Raw genomic sequence first — 26,286 nt, forward strand, 5'->3', positions numbered from 1 at the left:
TAGTGTGTTGGAAGACGTTAAGCATTAGATTTGGGCAACGACTAAGCTAGAGCTGGAAACAAGAAGTAACTTGTATTCTAATATTTCTGTTTTTTAGGCAAAGTTTATTAGAAAAAAACATTTTTCTTTGGAGGGATCTTTGGAATTTCAATTCTCATTCTTGGAAAAGTTGGTGTTCAGTTGCTTAGGATTTTTCCTTGCCCTCTCCATAGTAGGATACCTCTATGGAGATCATAAAGTTTATTTTTAAGAAGAAATTTTCAAGGTGAATATCAATATGTGGATGGTTCCTTCTAGAGAGATTGCGAATGGAGTTTCGATTTCCCTTTCACTCAATATGATTCCAATAAGCTCTACTCTCTTTGCAATCAATGTCATGAGTTAGGACTAGTTTGTAATGTCATGTGGATTTCTATGGACGAAGAAAGTTGTTGGATTCATCGATTGCATGGTGTGTAGTTAATTTATGTCTTTGCTTGGTCGGTGACTTATCAAGGTTTCCTTTCCAAATCTTGGTTGGCCAATAGCAACTTTATTGATCATCTGTGTCATCACTGCCTAAGATTAGAGACAATGAAGCATATTTTACGGGAATGTTATTTTGCAAGATCTTATTGGGCTTAGGTTCAATCTTAGTTTCCTAACATTTTCCAGGGCTATTTACATTGGAGAGCAAATTTGTTGGAAGATTCTTGTTTGGTATTTAGGGACTCATTGTCTAATATTTGGCATTGTTTGAGAGTATCTACTTTATATACCCTTTGGAAACCCCATTGCATATGCATTTTTTATAATGACATTAGTTTTGTGAGTGTGTTTTGTCAATTAAGGTGTAATGAGATAATTATGCAACATCTAGGAAAAGGAACATTGTTGATTAGTGATGTCAATCTATTAAATTTGAATTATTATTGAAATTTATTATAATTTTTAGTTACTCTCAAGAAGAAGATATGAATAAAAAACAGATGGAAGAAACAGTAGTTCAAATATCACTAATGCTTTGGTCAAAGTTATTCAAAATTGTAGTAGATGTGACCATGGTTTTTTTATTTTATGTGTTTATGCTTGTGTACTGATAGGCTTGCTTGTACTCATCTAACATGGGGTGGAATGGTAGATAAGACTAGTTAGGGGTTTGAAGTAGTGATGCCACAAGGAATGCCTTAATAATGTACCCTACCCCTAACTAATGCTTGATTATAAAGTTAATAAAACTTTGTCCCATCACCCTAGGACAAATGGTGGATGTCTGACACCAAATTACATTTGTCAACCTTGCCTTTGTCAACCAATAAAGGGGGTCTCACTGAGCTTAGAAACTCAGTTTATGCAGTTTACCTGTCTAGTGAGGCTTGTGCATGATTGCACTAGGCTGAAAAATATAGTGACAGTCCCACTTACTCCATCTCAGGGTTCCCCAATAAGATATCGTAGTTCTAACAATTCTTCTAATTAAAAGAAAAGAGAAGAAAAAATGAAAATGAAATTTATTTTATATTTTTTAAATTCCTTTCGCTAAAAAACATACATGAGTTCCATGAGTTCCAGTATCACTATCGTTTGAGCGAAATTTTAGTCAAAAAGTTCACCAGTCATTTATTAGCGAAAGGCAGAAACTTTGGATGGAAAGTTAAAGTATCACGGATTATTGGGCAAAGTTTACCTACTTGTTAGAAAATTCATGAGAAAGTTCCGCTATCACGGATTTTTGGACAAAGTACACCGAAATGTTTTGTTCTTCAGAAAATTCAGCAATTAAGAAAATTTACCTATGGAATGATATTTCCGAAATTCCAGCAAAATCCAAAATTATAGTAGAGAGAAGCCAAATACATGGGCAGATCTAAAATGAATGCAGCCTATGCCACGGCGCTCCTCCAATCCCAGTAGCTTTGCACAACATCTCTTTCTGTATCGAGTTGGTCGCCATTGCCAACGTTCTCCTGTTTTGTATGTCACTGATATTTATTAAAAAATAGATGAAGGAGAGAGCATAACACGTTTTGCTCTTCCCACTTCAATGCGATGTCTCTAACTGTTCTTCGCCTTGATATATGCACTCTGCTCCTCCTCTTCTGCTCCTCCTCAATTTCATGTTTCCCTAATAATTGTAGTTCTGTTAATAGATGTGGCAACTTCAATTTCAGCTATCCGTTTGGGCTTAGACACAGCGGCTGTGGTGACCGTTATTTTGAGGTTGACTGTGATCAAAATGTTCACCGCCCTCTGCTTAATATTGATGGAACTGAATATCAGATATTGGAGCCTAGTATCTTGGGGAATAATAGCGTTAAACAGAGCATCAGAATCGCTATCAACAATTCTTGCGAGAATGGAGGTAAACCTTTAGATAATTACACTCAGTCATGGTGGTATGGCTATAAATATTTCCAAATGGCCAAGGGATATACCAATCTGACGTTTTGGAGGGACTGCCATCCAAGAAATGTGTTGCAGAAGAATCATACGGGTAAGACACTGGAGTTGAGTTTATGTGGTAACTTTTGGTACTACAGTTTCAGCCCAGATATCGACTTCAATCAGATACTTCTCTGTAAAACGCATCTTCAGCTACCAATTAAGAAGGAGGTCCTGCAATTGAAGAAGTCCATTAATAATCAGACTTTCCAAAGGGAGGGCTTTGAGATAATATGGCAGGTCGACCCGTATAGATATCAAAACTGTGTGGCTTGTTTGATGAGTAAAGGGGGCTGCGGTCATAACAAATCGTCAGAATTTCTGTGCTACTGTCCCGATGGTACATCACATCCTGACGAATGTCCTGGTTATGGTATGTTTTCCATTGCCTCTTACAAATTTGAGTTCAAAGTTTGGTATTTTCAATTTTTTTAATATTTATTTTTAACTTAATTTAATGTAATGAGAAACAAACAAAGAACTACTCCCTAGCTTAATTTAATGAAACAACTACTCCCTAGCTTTGGTCTCCGCCCTTTCTTCCCTTCAACTACGATCTGGAAACAACTACTCCCTAGCTTTGGTCTCCGCCCTTTCTTCCCTTCAACTACGATCTGGAAACAACTACTCCCTAGCTTTGGTCTCCGCCCTTTCTTCCCTTCAACTACGATCTGGAGATGCCCCGGAAGGAGGTGACAGCCAGACAAGAAAAGTGTTAGGTTTCATAGGCAACTCGAAAAAAAAGAATATATACGTATACAATTATAATTTACCATTATGCTCGTAAGCATATTTTATTCTGAATAATAATTTTAATTTCATAATGATTATTTTTTTGTCGTCGGTAGAAATAGTTGATTGGTATTTATTTCAAACCATTATTTTTTGAGCTTTTTTATTTTTTGGGATATTTATTTAAAACAAGTTCAAACTATATTTATTTTTCTTGAGTATGGTTGACACTATGATCATGCTTATTTCACCATAATCTATCATTTTTATCTCTCGTCAATTATAGTAAACCACAACTAGTCATAACCAACCATAATCAACCATGATCATTCTCAGTCAACCATATTTTGTCTCGATCAACATTGATTAGCCCTCTTCAACCATGGTCAACCTTTTCAACCCTCTTCAATAGTTAATTTAACTAATTTTGTAATGTAACATTAACATTAATGTAGCATCAACGATGGTCAATATTAGTCAACATTAATGTAACAATTTTCAACAACGTTACATTGTTGTAATAATGTAGCATTAATATGTTATTACATTAATGGTTGACCATGGTCAACCATGGTCATCCACGGTAAACCGTCTTCAACCTCGATCAACTTCGATAGCTATGATCAACCATGGTGAACCAAGATCAACCATAACCAACCATGGCCAGCCTCAGTCAACCATGGTCAACATCATCAAGTCTCTTCAACTATTAATTTAACCATTTTTTAACCTTCATGTAACATTAATGTAACATCAACCATGGTCAATATTAATGTGACAATGATCAACATTAACATAACATTGTTACTTTTTGAATTTAGGCTTTTGTTATCCATAATTATCATTGTTGGGACATCTTTCGGTACTAATCACATCTAGAGCTTTTTGTCGACGTGTTTCGAACCATCTACTGTGGTTCATCATCAAGACAAGATGCAGAGTCAGATCATGGCAACATATTGCGATGAAGAGAGTTAAATTTTTTTACCGTTAGAGTTTAACAATTAGTTTTGATGATGAACGACACTAAATGGTTCGAAACGCATCGACCAAAATCTTTGGATGTGATTAGTACCGAAAGATGTCCCAACAATCATAACATTGTTACATTAATGTAACATAAATACATTGTTACATTAATGATTAATCATCGCCAACCTCGTTCAACCATTGTCAACTTCAATCAATCCTCTTCAACCTCGGTGAACCTCATCAACCATGGTCAACCACCTGAATCCTCCTCAACCATGGTCAACTTCATGAACCCTCTTCAACCATGGCCAACCATCAACAACCCTTATTGACCATGTTCAACCTTTGTCTACCATTTTTAACCATAGTTAGAGAATATGAACCATAATTAACTATAGTCAACAAATCCAATCCATGCACGTTAAGTAGTACAACTGCATCAATAAAAGTGGTTGATATACGCCAATCAATAACATTTTCCACCTTTTAAATATCAATCAACATATGAAAATGATGTCAATATATCAACCACATTTACTAATATAATTGTGCTATTAATTTAGTTATCAAATTAACAATGAAAATAATTATTATAAACCACTATCCATAAATATAAATTTGATTCATTACTATTATCTAATAAACAAATAATTTAATAATTATCCACGTTCACGAAAAAAAACATAGACCTTTAGTCGCCTAATACTTTTGAACCGTGGACAGTTAACTTATTTTAGTAAATACATAAACAAGTTTAGATTATCAAAAAAACAAAACATTATATATTTTGCTTGTGTAACAATTATATATTTTTATCTTAAAATTATATTAAGGTTTGATTTAAATATAAATGTCAAATGTTTTAGTGCAACAAAATTCTCACTTCTAATTTTTAACTATATATTAAACAAATGAAATTATCCGCAAGACTACTTGTATTTGCCTTTTAAAAATGTTATTAATCATATATATAATGTAAACTAAAAATAGAAATAATTATAAATACTTACGATCTTTTTTTGGAAAAATTGTATATAGTAGAGTGAGAATATATATATATATAATTTGGTAAAATTTGTCATAATTTTATTTTAAAAAATCATTTAATTTTTATTATCGAACGGTTTATTAAAAATTTTATATTATAAAATTTATTAAAAATTGTATAATTTTTATATTATAAAGTTTATTAATTTTTTTATATTATTGAATTGTGGTCTTAAAATTATGATAAAATATTTTAATAAAAAATTTATAATTTTTTTTAAATTATAATTATTTTATTAGATGTTATGTATTAATTTTTTGTTTGTTTGTAAAGTAATGTATGGGTAGTTTGACTAGCCACAATCTAGGGCATCTAAATCATTAAAATCACTTATTAATTATACTCATTCTGAGTCACAACAATCCATAACATTGCTAGATTTGTAACCTTATAATTTCAAATTAGCGACATTTTCACCACAGAATATCTTAACATAACACATTATCATTTACTCTATACCCATATATATATATATAACTTTTCAAAAATATATATTACAAATGATTCATACTTTGCTTATAAAAGTCAACCAATGATAATATTATAATTATTAATAAAAAAATGTTACTATGAGAATGTTTTTATATATATTAACTGTGAGATATATATATATATATAACAAACGATTCACTTTGTTTATAAGACTTAGCGAATGATAATATTATATTTATTGATGAAAAAAATGTAACTGATATATATATATATATATATATATATATATATATATATATATATATATATATATATATATAACCCATGATTCATATTTTTTTTATAAGACAGCGAATGATAATATTATATTTATTGATGAGAGAGTTGTAGCTGATGTGAGAATGTTTTCTACCGCCTAAATTTGGTAGGAATCATGAGTCATCCACTAATCTTCTTTTTCTTTGATGACTTAATACCTTTCCATTAATAAAATCACATAAACTATACTATCAATGAAATCAATAAAATGAATCAAATGTTTATAATAATGTAAAGTTATTCGAGGAAAAATAAAGACCGACATACACATGGAAGAAGGTTAGCATTGGCAATATTAAGGGATTGATTAATATTCACTCCAAATATGTGCCCAATTGAAAATAACCTAATCCAAACAAAATTGCATTACCTATTACCTATCCAGGCTATTTTGCCTCTGGTCCTTTCATTCACAATTGATGGAGTGATCGTAGCAAAAATGACAATGAGTGTTTCTATTCTGCTGCAAAAAGAATGAAATCAGGAGCACAGCGAAAAAAAAGGAATCAGGCCTTATTTAACAATTTATTGGGGAAAACATAGTTGAAAAGTAATAACTTAATATCCAATAAAATTTGAAACTGTAATAGAAAGTTGCTAGCGAAACTGTATTACAAAATTGCGAAATGCATTTTACAGATGAGTTAGTTCTGAAAATATTATTATTGTTGACTTATCAAATTTTTTGTTGTTGTTGTAAGTTTGTTGGATTATATCTTCATTATGTTCAATTTCTTATTTCCATTGAAAGAATAGAACAAGATTTGAATCCAAGATTTCTAATGCAGTGAAACTTCATTTCCACAACCATTATCAATTAAACTACCCAAACAAAAAATATATCAATTTTAAATTTTATTTAAACTATATAAATAAAATTTCACTTAATGATTCTAAATTATATTAAATCTTATTTAAACTATATAAATAGAAATCACTAAATAATTATAAATTATATTAAATCTAATCTTATTAATTAATTAAAATTTTAATGAAGAAAACCTATAAAATTATAAAAATGTTTTTATGGATGATCTTCTAACCAACTTCAGCTCCTACTATATCTTAAACGACATTCGTTTTGCCATTTAAAACATCTGAATTAAACAATATTAATATTTACTATTTTAGACATTTGAATTGTCCAACATTATTCAAATAAACGAAACCAACATTAAATTTTACTCTTTAATAAAAATATAAAACATAATTCTATATCAAGTTGCCAAAAAAAATGGTTACCTGCATAATCAACATGGAGTCAATAGCATGAAATAAGCAATCATTATAGCTTGCAAACAATTCTTATGTTGGAAACTCAATTTCCAGGTTCCCCATTTTATCCCAATAACAAATCATGTCAATACAGGTTTCTTTTCAAAGATTCTCTATCGCTGACACATGAGCTTTGATTCTCTCTAGCTTAAATCTATAAGGAAAACAAGCTTGGAAAGAGAGAATTTGGCTTTGTATACAGGGTAATACAGTATAATAAAATATCTAGGAGTTTATAGAATCATAAAATATATTAAATATGTACTAGTTTATAGAATCATAAATTATAGACTATAGTAGTTTACAGGTCTCGAAAATATTTTCATATAATAATTATATTGTATTTAATTTATAGACCATATTTAGTAGTCAAAAATGGTAATAGGAATTTTATTAGAAATTGTTACTCATGTCTAATAAGACTATTTTTATTTGAAATGCAGATTATATTTTAGAATGAGACAACTATTTTTATTTTTATCTGAAATGCAGATTATATTCTAAAATGAGACAGTCAAAAACGAGGTTAAACAATTGACTTTGCTCATAGCTATTAGATTTCAGAATACTTCCAAAATCAGCCATCGAATTGAGTTCATGTGAGTTCATGTGCACACTAGTAACTTCCAAAGACTTATTCCATAGTTATTAGTGAGTTTTCCATTTTATAGAAGTGAAAATTTTGTTGACTTATTCCATAGTTATTAGTGAGATTTCCTTCTTATAGAAGTGAAAATTTTGTTGTATATAAGACTGTTACACTCTGAAAAGTAGCCCACTTTAGATGGGTCCATGCTAATGATATTATAGAGGCATAGATCGGAAAAAAAACACAAATAGTTACTTGTTTGGGGAGGCCTAGGCATTCCATATCCTTCATCAATGAGGATGATGTTGTTAGGCATGGGAACAATATTTTCTTAAAACCAAATTTATTGTATTTCATCAGAAATTGTTGGTATTCGCGGTCTGTTTAATCATACAATAATAGAGAAATAATGAGAGAAAAATTATTGATATACATAGAGCTTACATGGTAAAAACCCTGACAATGCTTACATGGTAAAACCCTGACAATATTTCAAGAAAACATCCATGAATAAAGCAAGGGTTTTTATTATCCGAAATAATTTTACTTTACTGGCATCTTCAATCTCTAGATCTTCATAAATGAGATAGACTTTGGTAACTATTATTTAGTTTCGAAAACCAACCCCCTCAAGCACCGTTGCAATAGTTTTGTGATAACTATCGTTTGATTTCGAAAACCAACACCGTTAAGGAAATTGTACCAAAAAATTTACTAAGTGAATCCAATTTTTATGTTTTCTTTAAATTAAATTATTGTTACATTTTAATAGCTCCGCTAATGTGGCTAAATTTGTCTCCAATAGTTTCAATGAAAATCTTGGGACTTTTTTTTGAGAAACTTGCCCAGATGGTGCCCTTTCCCACTTTGAAATGAAAAAACAATCCATATACATCATTGCATTGCTTGTAGAGAGAAACACCTCTTTATTGCAGAAAGCAACGAGTATCTTCCACACCTTTAAATCCCTTGTGCCATTATTGAGCTGAGCTGAGTTGCAGTGGACTGAACATTGTAGGGTTTGTCTGTTGGATCCATAGGGGAAGGTTTTTACTTGATTGTATACCTAGTAATATAAATAGATGCCAATGTACGAATCCTCTACTTCAATAAGCAAATAAATTATATCGCTTATAAATGATCAGATTAGTTTAATTTAACATGATTCTATTTACTCTAAGAAAATTCAATATAGTATAAGTTGAATGAATGATTGTTGTAACGAAATAAAAGAATAAGAAGAATGAAAAATTATATAAACAGAGATCCTACAAACAATAAATTAGAAAATGCAAATGTGGTTTAATTAATGCAACTCCTCTCATTATATGGCGTTTTTTGACTTGAACAAAAGAATTGCGATTTAAATAATGTAACTTGATATTGTTGCAAACTAATTTATAAGATGAACTAGTCCAGTGAACCTCAAAAAGAATGGGGACTAACTTGGTTCCACTTCTGAGACAACAATATTAATATTATTGGAACAGGGTCTCGCAAGGAGGGTTATTCGGAAAATGAATTAGGGTTATCTATTGTGCCTCGAGAAATAAGAGGTATGATGTAATATGGTAAAGTGAAAAGAAACTTGGCCCACGTGGGTGGGCACTCCCAAACAGTGGTAAACACTTTGTCATAGGTGTGCCCAGAAATCTGGACTTTGGGAGTTTGTGGGAATAATAGAAGGTACCAACATGATGGGCTAACTACATTGATGTGTTTGGTCCAACGATGAACTTATTATCTTATGCTTTTCCATACACATTTGTACTTTTTGGAAATGGACATTCGAGTCTCGATTTTGATGAGCTTGTGCCACAGATTGCCTTAAAGGTCGGTACATGCTGAGATTTTTTTCATCCAACACCCTACAGTAGATTTGATTATCATAACTCCCTGACGTGCTACCTTGCATGTTCTACTTATCATTAAATAACATGGGTGAGGGCATCAAAATTAAATCGCATATGCATATTCAGAGTAGCTACTTACAGTTGACTTTTTGTATAAATTTGATGCAACAGTTGGTCACATTATAATTGTGACACTGCTATGGAGGATTATGGACTTGATGCAACCTTACATAGTAGTTGGCCTAGTTGTGGTGGATTCTCTGCGAGAAACAAATTCGAATGGCACTTGGGCTTTTCTGTAGCCATTCAGAATAGAGGTATGGCATATGACTGACGCATTTTTTCTAGCCATAGTAGATAGTGTCTGGATTTGGGAGCATAAAACAAACTGTGACTTTCAAGGCCCAACCAAAGAAGCAAGCCCGAATTGTTCTCTAGCATATGAATTTTAATGCACTTTTCTCAATATATGTCAGTTTTAAAGTCGATTCATGGTTGTCGCCAACCAGGTTATTCCATATGATAAAATGCCTTAAGGATTTTGTTTGAAAGATGGAAAATGTTTATCATCTTTTAATTATGAGTCCAACAATAATAATTGAATTTGGATGCATAATTGAATTTGGACTTGCATCCATGTCACTGAAAAAACAACAATGACTTTCATGTCTATCTTGTGTAGATCCTTCTTGAGGTTTTTTTTTTTCCAAAGAATATCTGGGAAGATCCACTCGAAGGCATCACATCCTCTCGGCTAAACTAATTTGAGCCTAACCTCGAGACCATTAAGGTGAATTTACCAAATTACCTCCCAATGACGAAGTGCTTTAACAATGAAACTCAACCAATTGAGCTAACCCTCAAGGCTAGGACCCACCCGAGGCCATTAAGGTGAATTTACCAAATTACCTCCCAATGACGAAGTGCTTTAACAATGAGACCTCAACCAATTGAGCTAACCCTCAAGGCTAGGACCCTTCTTGACTTTTACACAAGTTTCCTCATGATTTTTTTTTATATAACATAAGTCGATTAGTATAAACCTTTCAAATTATTCAAACTTGTGGATCCTAAAATGATTGGGTACTTATTGTTGTGAAGATGTACCTTCAAAACAATCTATTGCAAATACTTGAATCAACAAACGAAGTTGATAAAAAGGTATGGGTGATGAAAGTAAGACTATCTACTATAGTTAAATATTTGTGATTAAAAATAAAATAAAATTATATAATATTTTTTTAGACCATGAAAATTGGTAATGCATTCGTGTGATTTGAGAAAAGTATTATGTATCAAGATCAAAAGTAGCAAAAAAATATAAGAAAAGATGGATCAATGACTAGATAATAAGTCACTTCGAGGGGTCAACCTTCCTTTAAATCACATAAATGCACTATTATTGGATGATTCAAATGACAAGACCTTGGTATATATAGATGTCTAAAGGGTCAAAATATAATTAGAGCCTATATAACAATAATAATGCAAGGGAAAAATAATAACACTAGTTGGCTTCTATGGTGTACAACAATAATAATATGGGGGATACACTAGTATTATTGGGACCTAACATGCCCATCTCCTTTAAAAAAGTGTTGTCCTCAATGCTTGAGTACTTATGGATGTTTCTATATGAAATATTCATCCTCCCATGTGGAATATTTAGTAGGTAAATTCTTCTACTTAATACTCTAAAATTGATCGATTTAGTAGCTTCTAAATTCTTGTTTCCATGATTGCTTTGGGATCCAATATTATTTTTCCTTCCTCATTAATTTATGGCAATATCGTTTGAACTAGGAGCTTGTCACCTATAACCTTCTTTAAGCATGAAACATGGAAAGCTGAGTGTACTCATGAAGATGCAAGTAGCTCTAATTTGCATAGTACCAATCTTTTGCAACACCTTGTAAGGGACATAATACTTAGGTGATAATTTATTATCCTTCTTAACTTTCTTGAGGTGCATTTGTTTGTATGGTTGTAGTCATAAAAATACCCAAGAACCCACATCAAAACTTCTTTCGCTATGATGTTGATCTTCTTGTTATTTCATTCAATTTTGTGCTAGAGTCACGTTATACTTTAAGAGTTGGAGAACTTGTTATTAATGCCTGATGTGATATTCCACTGCTTGAACCTTATAATTGTCTCTTAAAGATGATGCGATGGATGGTGGATGATATCCATAAAGTTCCATAAATGGGATCATTTTTGTAGCAATATGGAAGGAAGTGTTATACCACCATTCTGTTAGAGGTAACCACTTGACCCATTGTGTTCATTTATCAGATGCAAAGCAACAAAAAATCCTTGCAAATGTTTGTTCACTATCTCAGTTTTTCCATTAAATTGAGGATGATTGTAGAAATTTGGTGATAGAATTCCAACTGCTCAAGATATTTTAATCTAAATTAGGAGACACAATTCTACTCTACTAATCTGCGGAATTCAATTCATAATTTAGAACAACAATATCAGACATGAAATAAAAAATAACACACATGCACAATATTTTTTCTAGGGGAACCCAACTGGGAAAAACCCCTCAAGCCTCATTGCATTAATCAGATGAATAGAGATGCATTACAATTTCTTTCCTGCATAGGGTACAACTTGCAGGTGAATAACCTATTTCTCTGCTCAATGAAAAGGTATGACCCAGACTTAGTCAATTTATTCCTCCACTTGAGCTATTATTTCCTTTTACAAATCCTAAAGAATCAGCCCCTATTTTTAAGGAAATTTCCTCCAATTGCTTGCATAATTCCCAAGGTCTGATCATCTTATTGCATGCAACACTTGTACACTCAAACTAGTTTACAATTTCTTGTTACACTACCTTGGAATCTCCACCATAGCTGAGGAACTCAAATTCTCTAAATGCACTAGTTATTTTAGGTTGATTGATTAGTTAATTGGATGATCACTGAGTTAGACTATTGTCCCAATACACAACTGAATTTCCACTAGTTCCTCTAAATGTTAGAACTATTTTAATTCAACACAACTGGATATAACTAAACAAGATTACTAATTTAATAATCGCACATGCTTAACTGAAATCCAATCCCTCTAACTCGAATTTACTGAGCTAACTAAGTGACAAGAGCCATGTCATACAAGTTAAGTTCCTCCAAGTTGTTTGTTGATGTGGAAATTGGAATTTTGGATTTCTCTTTTGAATTTATTAAGGTTTGTTCTTCATTTCCCCCCTTCTCCATACCCTTTTTAGTTCTTTATTGAAAACCCAAAGCTCATGAATGCTCCAACTGAAAACTGGTGGAAATCCTACTCAACATAATTATTTTAATAGTTGTTAGTTTTCCTTTACCCAAATTCTCAGGAGAAATTGAATTTTGACTTGAATGGAATTCACTCATTGTATTCATACTTTCTTGAATTGAACCCATGATGAATGATATAATTAATGAGATGCTCATATTTAAAGTGTGACATAAATGGTAGTTTCTTTTGAGTAATATTTACTGCATTCCTACAAAAACAAAGATTTTAAATAGAGATCAATAATTAAAATTAAATTGTTGAAAATGGTTCTCCATGCTCCTCTATTTTCTTGGGACAACTTTATGGAGAAAGTAGAGTGCATGATGCTTAAATCTAGAACACGAACAAAAAATAAGATCAAAATTTAAGTCGGAATTACATAATCATTTTGTAAAAGAAAATTCACAGAAAACAAACATTTACGTATGATTTAATTTGTTGTAACTTTTCGTCATCTTATTTTTCCTTTTGAAGTTTGAAACTAATAATCAATGAACTAGAATATTAAAAACTAACAAAGACAAAGACAAAGACAAATTCAACAAGATTTAAAATAAACAATAGATGATTTCATACACCAAATTTCAATAGAAGACCTAAATCACAACAAAAAATTAGATAGAACTTAGACATTCCCAGGATTTACACTATAACACAACATAGTGTGACTCTAGGGCCCAAACAAGTAAAAAAAGCAAATCTTGGGTATTGAAATACATAGAGTGGTCAGGTGATCAAATTTTAGCTCAAAAATAAAAGTGCCCATAGATTCTTCAAATTGGCATCAAGTCAAAGTACTTGATGTTCTAAATCCAACGACGTTCGTTTCAATTAAATCAGACATTGTATGCTCAAGTTATTGCATTCTGATCGTTTGGCCCAATAACAAAAAGAAAGAGCAGGTTCTTGATTGGGATTCCGTACTACTGACATCATCCAGGGTGACTATCTAGGTACAAACCAACCATATGTCACCAAGTGCCATTTTATGGTTCATCAATTTTCAAGTGTTTTTTATTGGTTCGTGGGATTTTGAAGTGGACCAATAGGATGATGCCACATGGTACAATCATGGGCTACCATGTGGCACCTCCAAGGCATATTAAAATTTTGGCAACGGTTATACAAAACTCTAGGCAGATCAAATCCCCAACCTCTGACTTAGCAAAACAATGCCTTACCACTAGGCTGACAATGATTCTTATATTACTATGGTCAAAACTATTATTTAGAGTTTATATGGCGTGCTTTTGGGAGGAGGGTCAAGTTGTCAGGCCTAGCCCCTGGTCACATCCTCAGTATATGACCATAGTGCATAAGGGTATGGGGCCCACAAACCAGCCCCGACCCCTGGTCACGGCTGCCCACATGACCATGAATGAAGCCGCCATGGTGCAAATGGAGAGAGGGCTTAGGATTAGCCCCTAGCCCTTGGTCACATGAACTTTCCATAGGATCGTGGTGAAGTCTGGAAGGTGTTAGAAGAAGGGAACAAAGGTTTACACCTGGGACAAGGGAATATGGACCTGCATAAGACCAGGCACCATGGAATTACGGGCTCTGGCGGTTAGGGAGCGTCATTAGCCCCGCCCTCGGTCCCGTGGGTGCCAATGTGACCATGACCTCGAGTATTAAGCGGTTAGGCTGATGGGGGCGGGTGTTAAGGCCTAACTCGCACCCTTCTGGGCCCATGTGGCCTAATTTTCGGCCTTAAGGGGTCATTAGACAACTTAATCGTCCAACAAAATTTACTGGCGGAGGGAGAAAATGTTGCTTCGTTAGCAAAAAACTTGGTGGATTTGTAGGACAGCTAGAATGTTGGTCTAATTTGTAGGACAGTTAATAGTGAAACTCATGGGAGAGCTTGTAGAGCCATATCTTTTGGAGTTTTCAGTGTTTTGGAGCTCAAGAAGAGTCCACTTAGGGTTATTGGATATTCTGAATCCAATGGTGATCTCTAATTGCTGATTTGAGCACATCTAAGGATTCCTTTTACAGGTTGAAGACCAAGGGTGTATGGATCAATCAGGTTTTTGAAGCAGCTTTGGAAGGTGTTTGAGCATGGAGAAGGCCTTGTAGGGGTTTTTTCACCTTCAGAAGTCTACTACAATAGCTCTTACTTGCAGGGTTCAACTCAGGTTTACTTTTATCATTATTTCATGTTGAGTGAAAGTTTTGTTTATGCTCTTCAATGTGGAATTGAAATGCTCATATGCTCATGCAAGCTCACTCCAGTTGGATAATAGGATCTTTGTAGGAGATGCCTTGCATTGCTGATTTATGTGAGAGTTATTTGCCGGATAAAATTACCTTGTAGGGGTAATATCCACACGTTTTCATCAGCAAACTTTTATGTGCTCCCTTTTCTACTGAATATATGGAGCGATATAGCTATGTTGGCAGACTCAGAGATGTAGCCGAGGAGGGGTGAACCCCGTCACCAAATCTTTTGTCATGTTCTTCATGATGCTTGTATGAGTTATGTGATATTATTTTTCTTATGTTAAGTTTACATGTGAAGAATAACTCATGACTTGAAGATAAGTTTTGGTAAAACTTGTTTTGTGTCAAGACCCATTTTTCCTTGAAAAGATTTGGAACGGTCCTTGTTTTTTTTTGGAGAAGAGTAAAGAGACTACCTCCTCCATTTTGAGATTAGATTGGTATCAGAGCCTCATCTAACCATGTTGCAAGAATGGGAAAAAAGAGTATCCAAGAGCTAGAAGAGATGAAATTGTCCCTTCAGATGGAGAAAATTGAGTTGAGAAGAATTCTAGAGATGGCTAAAGAGGAGAAGAGGCATATGCGCCTTCAGTTGTAGCATGTAGTTGAAGAACGAGTTACTGAAAGTTCCACTCTTGTGACAATAAAAGAAACCTCCATAATGGAACCAGTATGTGGCCATGGTTCAAACAATGATTGTGGACCATATGAGGAAGATGATGCATGTTCATTTTGCAAGCATCTCCAAGATTCTCACCATATGCTAGTTGGTAAGAGTGGGTGGCTAGAGTCATCTACAATATCGTCATCCTCATCAGAAGCTGAAAAGGTGAATGACAAGTTTAAGGAGGTGATAAGCATTTCAAGTACAATTCCATTTGTTTATGTGCATAACCCCTCTTTTGTAGCATTTGGGCAACATACCAAAGGCATTCGTATGAACCTGCTTTCTAAAATGGCTTATGAAGGAGGAGGCCTTGACATCAATGGCCAAGGGATTACCAATCCAATCATGGTTGAGGATATACTAAAGTATCAAGCATTGGGATATGGTCAAAGGGAGTTTGGAGAATGCTCCAAATGGTTTGAGGCACAAAAATCATTTGAGGATGAGATGTCACACCAAGATGGTGGTGAAAATTCTCATTTATCTCCCAAGCAAGGAATTCTTGAAGGTACCTTGCATTTCATCGTCCACTCCACTCCATCAAAGTTACAGCCCAAGAGACAGGTATAAATCTTATGGGTGTTTTCGAATGCATGGTAATTTTGAATACTTGTGGAATATGTACCCTTGTACTTTCTGTGATGCATTTGACCATTGTGTGGCTATCTATGAGAAACAAATGGTAATGGTTAAAAGAATGGACCAAATTCTAGTTATCAAGCATAATGAATCTCTTTGAATGAGAGGACTTCTTTGTCAACAAGCAAAAGAAAGTTATTTTCTGCCCATTGCAATATGCATGGGCATGGTAATGAATGATGTTGGAAATTACATCCAAAGCTTTGTTTGAAGAAGGGAAAAGAGATTGTGCAACCTAATGCAAGGAAAGAAAGAGGCGACAAAGAGGACTCACAACAATCCTAAAGAAACCTTAAAGGAAAAGATGATACAAAAAGAGAACTTATAAGCCTAGGAGAGGCATAGATGGGGTAAACATGTTTGTAATTTGCTTTATAGATTTGTACTTACTTGTTTTTGTTTACCTATTTGCGTACTTTTGTAAAGTGAACAATAATTGTCACTATGTGCAACAAGTATGTGTTTTTTCATTGATGTTATGTATTGGTTTGTTATAAGTCCAAATGTTCAAGGACTTTTGGAATGTACAGGTTTTCATCCAATTTTGTCTACAAGTTTGTCATGTACTCACCAATGCAGTTTTTTGATATGAAACTTGTTGTGAATAGAATATTTTTTTTTAAGATTGTACAAGATGACTAAGTTTTTGTAGGCAAAGACAATTATATCATTGAAATTTTGCAGCAGTGTACTTTTTATGTACAAGCTCAATTTGGGGACGGTAAAGAAAGTTTATGTTGCTTATGATTTCCAATATGGAGTCAAATTTGTCTTCAACAGTTTAACTTCAAGGTGAAGTTGTTTTTGAACCGTGCAAAGATGAGATTAAAGAGTATTCTTAAGAGGATAGTAGGTCTTCACGGAGAAGATAGGTGAAGTGCCATGATTGAGAAGTGAAGGGCACCAATTGAAAAGTAAGCATTTTGGATTGTGTTTTTCAGTGATTTTGAGTTTCAGGCTCATTATAGTTACTAGGGAAGTAAAATTTCGGAGTCCAAAAGTTCCTAGTGGGGAGTGTGATTAGGTGATCAAATTTTAGCTCAAAATGAAAGTGCCCATAAAGTCTTGAAACTAGTGTCAAGTCGAATTGCTCGTCATTATGAATCCAACGACATTTGTTTCACTTCAATCGAACACAGTATGCTAAAATTATTGAATTATGATAATTTGGCCCAATAAAGAAAAAAAGGAGCAGGTTGTTGACTGGGTAGCTGAATGGGATTTCTTACTATTGACATCACCCAGGGTGAATCTGTAGGTACGGAAAAACCAGATGTCACCAAGTGTCCTTTTCTGGTTCATCAATTTTTGGGATTTTTTATTGGTTTGTGGGCTTTTGAAGTGGACCAATAGAATAGTGCCACGTGGCCCAATCACAGGCTACCATGTGGTACCTCCAGGCCATATTAAAATTTTGGTAATGGTGAGATAGAGATCTAGGCAGATCGAACCCTTGAACTTTGACTTAGCAATACAACTCCTTACCACTGGGCTAGCAGTGGTTCTTATATTTCTATGGTCAAAACTCTTATTTAAATTTTTTATGGCGCGCTTTTGGGAGGTGGGGTCAAGCTACTAACCTTAGCCCCTAGTAGCATCCTCGGTATATGACCATAAAACATAAGGGTATGGGGCCCAAGGACCAGCCCTGACCCCTAGTGATGGAGACCCACATGACCACAGATGAAGCCACCAGAGCGCAAATGAAGAGGGGGCTTAGGATTAGCCCCTATCCCTTGGTCACATGAACCTACCACAGGAATGTGGTGAAGTCTCGAAGGCGTTAGATGGAGAGTGCAGAGGTTTAGCCCTGGGACAAGGGCATATGACCTGCATAAGACTAGTCACCATGGAATTAGGGGCTTCGATGGTTAGGTCAGGCTGTTGGCCCATCCCTCAGCCCCATGGGTCCCAACATGACCACGATCTCGAGCCTAAAGGGGCTAGGCTGGCCGCGGCGAGTGTTAAGGCCTAGTCTGCAGCCTTATGGGGCCATGTGGCCAAAATTTTCGACCTTAAGGGGTCATAAGACAATTTAAGTGTCCAACGAAATGTATCACCGAAGGGAAAAAATGTCTCTTGGTTAGCGAAAAACATGGTGGATTTGTAGGATAGTTAGACTATTGGTCAAATTTGTAGGGAATTTAATAGTAAAACTCATGAGAGAGCTTGTAGATCCATATCTTTTGGATTTTTCAGTGATTTGGAGCTCAAGAAGAGTCCACTTAGGGGTTTTTGGATATTTTGGATCCAATGGTGACCTCTAATTACTGATTTGAGTATATCTAAGGAGCCTTTTCACAAGTTGAAGACCAAGGGTGTATGGATCATTTAGGTTTTTTAAGCAGTTTTGGTAGGTGTTTGAGCATGGAGAAGGCCTTGTAAGGTTTTTCTCACCTTCAGAAGTCTATTGCATCAGCTATTACTTGAAGGGTTCATCTTAGGTTTACTTTTCTCATTATGTCATGCCAAAGGAAGTTTTGTTTATTCTCTTCAATGTGGAATTGAAGTGCGCATATGCTCATGTAAGCTCATTTCAGTTGGAGTATAGGATATTTGTAGGAGATACCTTGTATTGTTTCTTTATGTGAGAGTTTTTTGCAAGAGAACATTACTTTGTAGTGGTAATATCCACTTGTTTTTATCAGCCAACTTTTATGTACTCCCTTTTCTACTAAATATATGGAGCAGTCTAGCTATGCTGGCAGACCCAAAGATGTAGCTCAAGAGGGGTGAACTCCATTACCAAATCCTTTTTTATCCTCTTCATGATGCCTGTATGAGTCATGTGATATTATGTTTCTTATGTTAAGTTTACATGTGAAGACTACCTCATGACTTGAAGAGAATTTTTTGTAATACTGTTTTGTGTCAAGACCCATTTTTCCTTACAAAACGTCGAAACCGTCCTTGTTTGTTTTTGGAGAAGATTAAAGAGACTACCTCCTCCATTTTTAGATCATAGGGATAGAGAAAATGGTAAGCTTAGGTTTTCACAACAGAAATATTTTGAGAAAGTACTTGTAATATTTGGGCTAAATAATGTGAAACTTGTAAATATCCCTTTAGCTTCCCATATTAAGCTTTCTTCAGGTTTATGTCCTAGTAGTAAGAAAGAGAATGACTATATGTCTTATGTAGCTTATGCTAAACCAATAAGAAAGTACGTGATGGTATGTACTAGATAGGATATTTAACATGTAGTAGGTGTTGTCAGTAGGTACATTTCAAATATGGAAAATGAACATTGGAATGCAACAAAATGGGTTCTTTGGTATCTTAGAGGAACTAATGCTTATTACATCACCATTAATGGTTTTAATGATTATGTTTGCAGCTATTTTGATTCAAATTTTGCAAGTTATTTGGACTAGAGGAGGTCTAGAGTCAAATTATGTCTTTACTCTTGCAAGGGGATATACTAGTTGAATATCAATGCTTCAAGAAACAATTTTTTATCCACTATAGAGGTAGAGTAAATTGTTGTATCTCATGCTTCCAAAGATACAATTTGGTTGAAGGGTCTTCTATGTGAATTTGGAAGAATGAAGAACAACGTAATTGTATTTTGCAATGGTCAAAGTGCTTTATATTTGCATGCAAATCAAAATTATCATAATAAGACTAAACATATTGATAAAATACACCATGTTTTAAGATAGATCATTGATGGAGGTGAAATAGATCTTCATAGATCCTCACATAGGAATGGTGTGTAGACGTGTTTAAGAAACCAATGGTGTTAGAGAAGTTGCAACGATGTTTTACTTCTCTTAGCTTACAAAAGAGATGATGGAAGGGCTTTGATAAGGTGTCATGAAAATTGTTTTTAAGGTGGAGAATGTTAAAGTATGATAAAAATTAAAAGAAAATGTAAAAACTAAATTTACCTAAGTAAAGTTTTGTTATGGTTACTTTAGCAATGTTGTTTTATGAAACTAAATGATAGTTATCTTAACCAATGTTACAATGCCTACTTCATTTTGTGAATCCCAAGAGATTGAAGAGGATGTAAGATCCTTATTGTAATTTTTCTTCTAATAATCAAATCCTTGCCTTATTAATTTGTAGATGTTTCGTGAAAAACTGTTAGGGTTTTACCATGCAAAGTTTTGTGTGTATTATATATTTATGTCATTATTTCTCTCTCTTGAATTCTTATACAAACTTATAATACCAACAATATCTCTGGATTCATCATGATAACCTCACATCTATTGATGTAAACTTATGTATTCCTATTACTTACATTGGGTAGAAATGTCCCCCTATTTTCAATCTTGCACTTATGGCCTTGTTTGGCTTTTCACCTTTCTATAATCTTAAAAGGCCACAAAAGAGTACCAAACCCATTAAAATTTGTTGCTCTCACAATTTTGTTACTAGACTTCCTACCAAGTATGACAAGAATATAACAATGCACGAATCTTGTATTTTGAAAAGAAAAGGAGTTATATCAATTGTAAATGATCAAATCAATTTAATCAAACATGAATCTATTTACTTAGAAAAACTGAATATCCATTTTTTTCTTGAAGAATAATAATCCACTATAAACCGTGTTAGAAGACTTTGAATGAGTGACTGTAACATAATAAAAAATAACAATGAATTATTAAAGACACAAAAATCCCATATACTTGCACATATATAGCCAAATTATTTATCAAACAATAGAATCCACATATGTTGTTTTATTCCATCTCCTCTATATAGAGTAATTTGGCAATAAGTGATATTAGATTAGATAGTGAGCCTTTCCATGGGTATGGAAGGTCTCTAGGGGCAGTTGGAGGGGAGAAAGGGCTAGCCCAAGAGCTTAGAAATAATTCATTTGTTGTAGAACTTATGTAGACAACATGTGATGAAGCTCTAGAAATGTGCAAACATGATTGAAGGAAGTGACGAGGGATCTTTGTAACATCTCGTGAACATTAGGGTTGGCTAATCTACCTTCTACCCAGTAATAAAAAAAAAACCCATGATATAGTACTCCAATAGACTCGAGCCCAAGCTCCATACACCACTCACATATCTATCATACTTTTAATGCAGGTCTTAGAGATTGAAAAGCTTAGCAACATAGTGGACCTAGGTGCTCCATCTACACATATTTGGGACAAGCTAAAATCACTCTAGAGTAGAAAGTGACAGATCCTACTCATACAAGAATCGACTTGGAGATTAAAGAGAATAGCCCTTTCGTTATAGGAAGGTGACAAAAACATAACATATTTTCGTAAATATGCAAATCAAAGGAAAAATGGAAACACTATCTGGCAGATTCAGAGTTGTGGTGGGGATATGGTATACACCATTGAGGAAATTCAAAGGGAAGTTGTTCATTATTTTGAGTCCTTCTTTCAAAGGTGTTCTGGAATATTCATAGAAGATAAGTTATGGGGTACATTTGACTACCCACTTATGTTCAATGAGGAGATGAATGAGACAATATTCAGGCCAGTCACAACTAAGGAAATCCACTAGTTGTTAAGGTATTTTGCTAAAAATAAAAGTTCGGGCCCAGATGGTTGGACGATGGAGTTTTTTCTCAATTTCTTTGACTTGGTGGGGGCGAACCTGTTAAATATGGTGGAGTTATCTCGATCCCTGGGTCATGTTTCTAGATTTATAAATTCAACTTTTATTGCCCTAATTCCTAAAGCATCAATCTCTTCCTTCTTTCTTAACTTTTGACCCATTTCACTCTGCAACATCACTTACAATATTATATCAAAAATTATTGCAAAGTGCATCAAAGGAACCCTCTAGATTCACATATCACGGAAACAATCATATTTCCTTAACAACAGGATGATACATGATGCAGTGGCCACCGCTCAGGAGATTATTCATTCCATACATACCAAAAAAACTAGGGTTTAGTGATGAAGGTGGACCTTTGGAAAGCTTATGATTATGTTGATTGGCCATTCTTGCACCTCATCCTATCTAAGATTAGCCCATCTACTCTAATCATTGAGTAGATCATGGCTTGTGTTTCTAGTGCACATTTTGCAGTTTTGATCAATGAATACCGTACAAAATTCTTTAGTGCTGCTAGAGGACTATGACAAGGCTATTCACTTTCTCATTTGTTATTCATTTTGGTAATGGATTGCCTCATCCTTAAGATTACTTCAGTTGTTTCAGGAGGTCAATTCAATGGTATAAGGTTGTGTGCACGTATTAAGGTCTCACATAAATTTTTGTGTTGATATTCTAGCTTTTGGAATGGTGTCTAGGGCACAATGGAGGGTGCTCTATGATATATTGCAATGATTTGGAGCTACATTAGGTATGCTAAAAAATCAAGGTAAATCTTATATAATATATTCATTAGGTGATCCGGGGGAGATTAATGAGATTGTAAGATTATTCAACTTCCAATCTCAGCCTTTGTGTGATAACCTCACATATCTCGACTTTAGAATCAAGCCTTATAACTACAAAATTGTAGATTGGCTTTGGATAATTGACAAATATAGGCGCATGATAAATGGATAGGCACATTGATGGATGTCCCTTGGTGGTCGATACATATTGGCACAAGTTGTACTATAACAACTAACTCTATACTAGACACATTTATACATCCTCCCCTCGGCCATTATTAACAAACTAAAAAATGTCATGGCACATTTTATTTGGGCGGGAAGGGAAGAAATTCAGAAATATCATATCACAAAATGGGAAAGTATTTCTATCCCAAAGGAACAAGGTGGCTGGGGTCTTTTAGATATAAATATTTTTGGTTGGGATCTTATTATGAAATCCTTGTGGCAAGGACTATTCAAGGAAGGAATCTGGAGGGACAACATCTCCACAAAATACTTGCAAAGGAAAAGGGAAGAAGACTGGATCTGATTGGGACTTCTTGGGAGCAATTCTAGATCCTATATCTAGAGAATTTTCCAAAATGAAAGGGATTTGTTTTTGGAGAGAATCTACTGAAAATTTGGCATGGGAAATCATATCATTATTGGTATTGATAGCATTAAGGAGGTGGTTGTTTCACATGATTTAATAAGGGACCTATTGCTACGCTACACACTCATGGCATATTTGTGTTAGAACAAGCTATTGTTGGATGGAATGAGAGTTTTCCTATTTGGAAACAGGCTAGGGAGATGGACCTGACAGGTGCATATGCGGCAGGATGGGAAGTATTTATTCAGTCTCTTAGACGATCAGGACTTTCTAGTGTAGAAATCTCTCTATGGATCAGCTAGCTCTGATACCATGTAGAAATTCTCACTGTAGATCACCTGATAATGCAATGTAACTAAAGCAAAATACTTGATCTACTTCTACTATCAAACTTTGCGGAAGCTTAATAAATTTGAGCAAGGTCAAGCGGAACAAATATAACAGAGAATGAGAAATCAATCACACATGAACATAAAAGAATACTCTGGGGAAAGCCTCAGCTAAAAAACCCAATCTATGTATTATCATACAAGTGGGAATATCTCTGGATTACACAAATCTTTATCTCTCAAGCTATCTAGCTCTCAGTACAATCCCTCACTGCTGCTCATAGATAGAATAGACAACACATATTCCTTCCTTCAGTCCTCCAAGCCTCCTATTTCCTTGCGCAGTTTCTCCTAGGTCCTCCATCTGTATCCTATGTGATTCTCACCTCACACACTACTCTAACCTCCGAAATAACTGTGCAATCCTAAAGGAGTGAATTCCTTCTGCATGGATGACTTTCCTTTATAGGAAATTCCTCCAACTGATAGTCCATTGTCCCTTCCTTTAATCTCAACTGGGTCTTTCTCTGTACTGACATGCATGAGTTATCTATGAGAGAATATTCAGCTATCTCGAGAACACTAGTTGCATGCATGTATGCATTAACTCACTGAACTCACAATTAGTTCCACAAACTATTTGGAACTAATTTGACTGGACTTAACTCAGTTAACTGAGCTAACTAATTAAAACTCAAATACAACTCATCCTTATCTCCTTAATTAAGGGATAACTTCCTCAATCAAAGGGATAACTGTTGCATGTCTTCACAAAGACTTCATGTTTTATTTTCTCCAACTAATTAACTCAAGATGAATTAATTATTTTTCAAACAACTGCTGAGACCAAATTCGAATTTTAATTCTCTATTTTAATTCAAGGACTAATTAAAATTGGAATATATCATGAAATGCTATTTATAACAGTGCTATTTTTAGCATTTCTATTTTATCATTCCTTGTTTCTATTTTCAACATTGGTACCTAAAATGCTATTTATAGCAATGCTATTTATATTGATTCTATTTTTAGCATTTCTTGTTGCTATTTTCAACACCCTCTTAATAAGAAAGGCATTCAATTTGAACCCGATCCTGAACCTTTGGAATGTTTTGCATGCAACACTTCTCCCTAGTGTTGTTGCTTCAACAACTCAGAAACAAAAAAATATCCAACCCGAATCAGAATGATGCCTCTATCATCAAAGTCTCTGATTGTTATTGCCTTTTTTGACTGAAAACTCTGCACCTCTGTGCCCTTCAATATCTAACTGCTCTAGCCTCTGCCACTTTGACCTCTGACTGCATCAATCACACTGATTCCTTCTGCTGCATCTATGTTGCCGCTGGTCCTATCTCCCAACACTGCATCCGCATTGCACCTCCTCTCATCATGTGGCATCGTGCTGGCCACTGTTGCACTGCAACTCAGTTACTGAGAAGTAAGTAATTGATCTCCTAACTGACCTCCCTATTGGGCTCGAAACACCCTCTGATGATGAAGCTTCCTCTGCCACTAACAAGTGCTCCCTCTTTGACATCTACACTGCTGCAACAACTCCCTGCATCTCACACCATTGCACACCTCTCTGTGCCATCCTGCACTGGTGCAACACTCCTATGCCTCACGCATTGCTGTAGCTTGCTAGCTCTGCGCTGTCTTGGGACTCCTGCATTGTAGCTCTCTCTTCCGTTCCATTTGCATCCATCTCTACCCACTCAGCCAGTCCCGCTACTCCTCATCGGGGCTCCCATAGCAAGGTCTAATCAAATAGGTTGGGTACCTCAAGGATCCTAACCCTATTTCAACCTTCTTGGAACTATTACTTCACATTGCCCCACCTCCCACCTGGAGGAATGGCTGCATGTGATCCTTGTGCCCACTTGGCTTGAAATTCCCCCCTAATGGAGGTCTCTCCATGAGTGGATGCCTCCACTCGGTCTCCTCTCACCATCTCCAATTGTGGCTCCTCCACAATTGTCTGAGACTTCTTCTGGGACTGCATGTTGAGCAATAATTTACTCTCCCTCTCAACCACCAAGTATCTAACCTCTGCCTTGTTCTTCAAGGCTATGCATGCATCTTGTACCTCAAGTGCATACAGGTTTTTGGCTAGCACACCAATTTGTTTCATCTTTCCTACCATCACGACATTTATGGAAAAAGAGCTGATTTTAAATCAACGATATCTCCCTCATGCAAACTCTGATTCAGCTGATTTTTTTTTTGAATTTGGGTATTTTTTCAGACGGAATCCAGATCTGCTATTTGTTTCTGAAAATTTTGTGAAAAATAAATTAATAAATTAACTAAAATTAAAATTAAAAATTCAGATCTGCTCTGCAAACTCGCAGCTCAATTTTATTTTAATATATTTATTCAATTATTTTTTATTTTTTGTACTTCGAATTCTCTTCTTCGTATACTACTCACTACTCTGATAAACCTGGCTCTGATACCATGTAGAACTTTTTCTACAAAACCTCGCTCTGATACCATGTAGAAATTACTTTATGGGTCAGTTAGATCTGATACCATGTAAAAATTCTCATTGTAGATCAGCTGAT

The 26,286-nt window shown here is 34.7% G+C and overlaps 1 protein-coding gene across 1 annotated transcript in view; it reads left to right on the top strand.

Moving 5' to 3' along the window:
* The first annotated feature begins 1,855 nt into the window (after positions 1-1,855).
* Positions 1,856-26,286, top strand: part of LOC149260022 (LEAF RUST 10 DISEASE-RESISTANCE LOCUS RECEPTOR-LIKE PROTEIN KINASE-like 1.2) — a 36,036-nt gene continuing 11,605 nt past the window's right edge. Inside the window, exons 1-2 of the mRNA XM_089456194.1 lie at positions 1,856-1,953; positions 2,151-2,794. Of these exons, the coding sequence (XP_089312320.1) occupies positions 1,856-1,953; positions 2,151-2,794 (742 nt within the window). The remainder of the gene's footprint in view (positions 1,954-2,150; positions 2,795-26,286) is intronic.

This window comes from Pinus tabuliformis, chromosome 6 (genome assembly GCF_031772625.1).
Source record: "Pinus tabuliformis cultivar Carrire ecotype Pingquan chromosome 6, CPIR1, whole genome shotgun sequence".
NCBI classification, from domain to species: Eukaryota; Viridiplantae; Streptophyta; class Pinopsida; order Pinales; family Pinaceae; genus Pinus; species Pinus tabuliformis.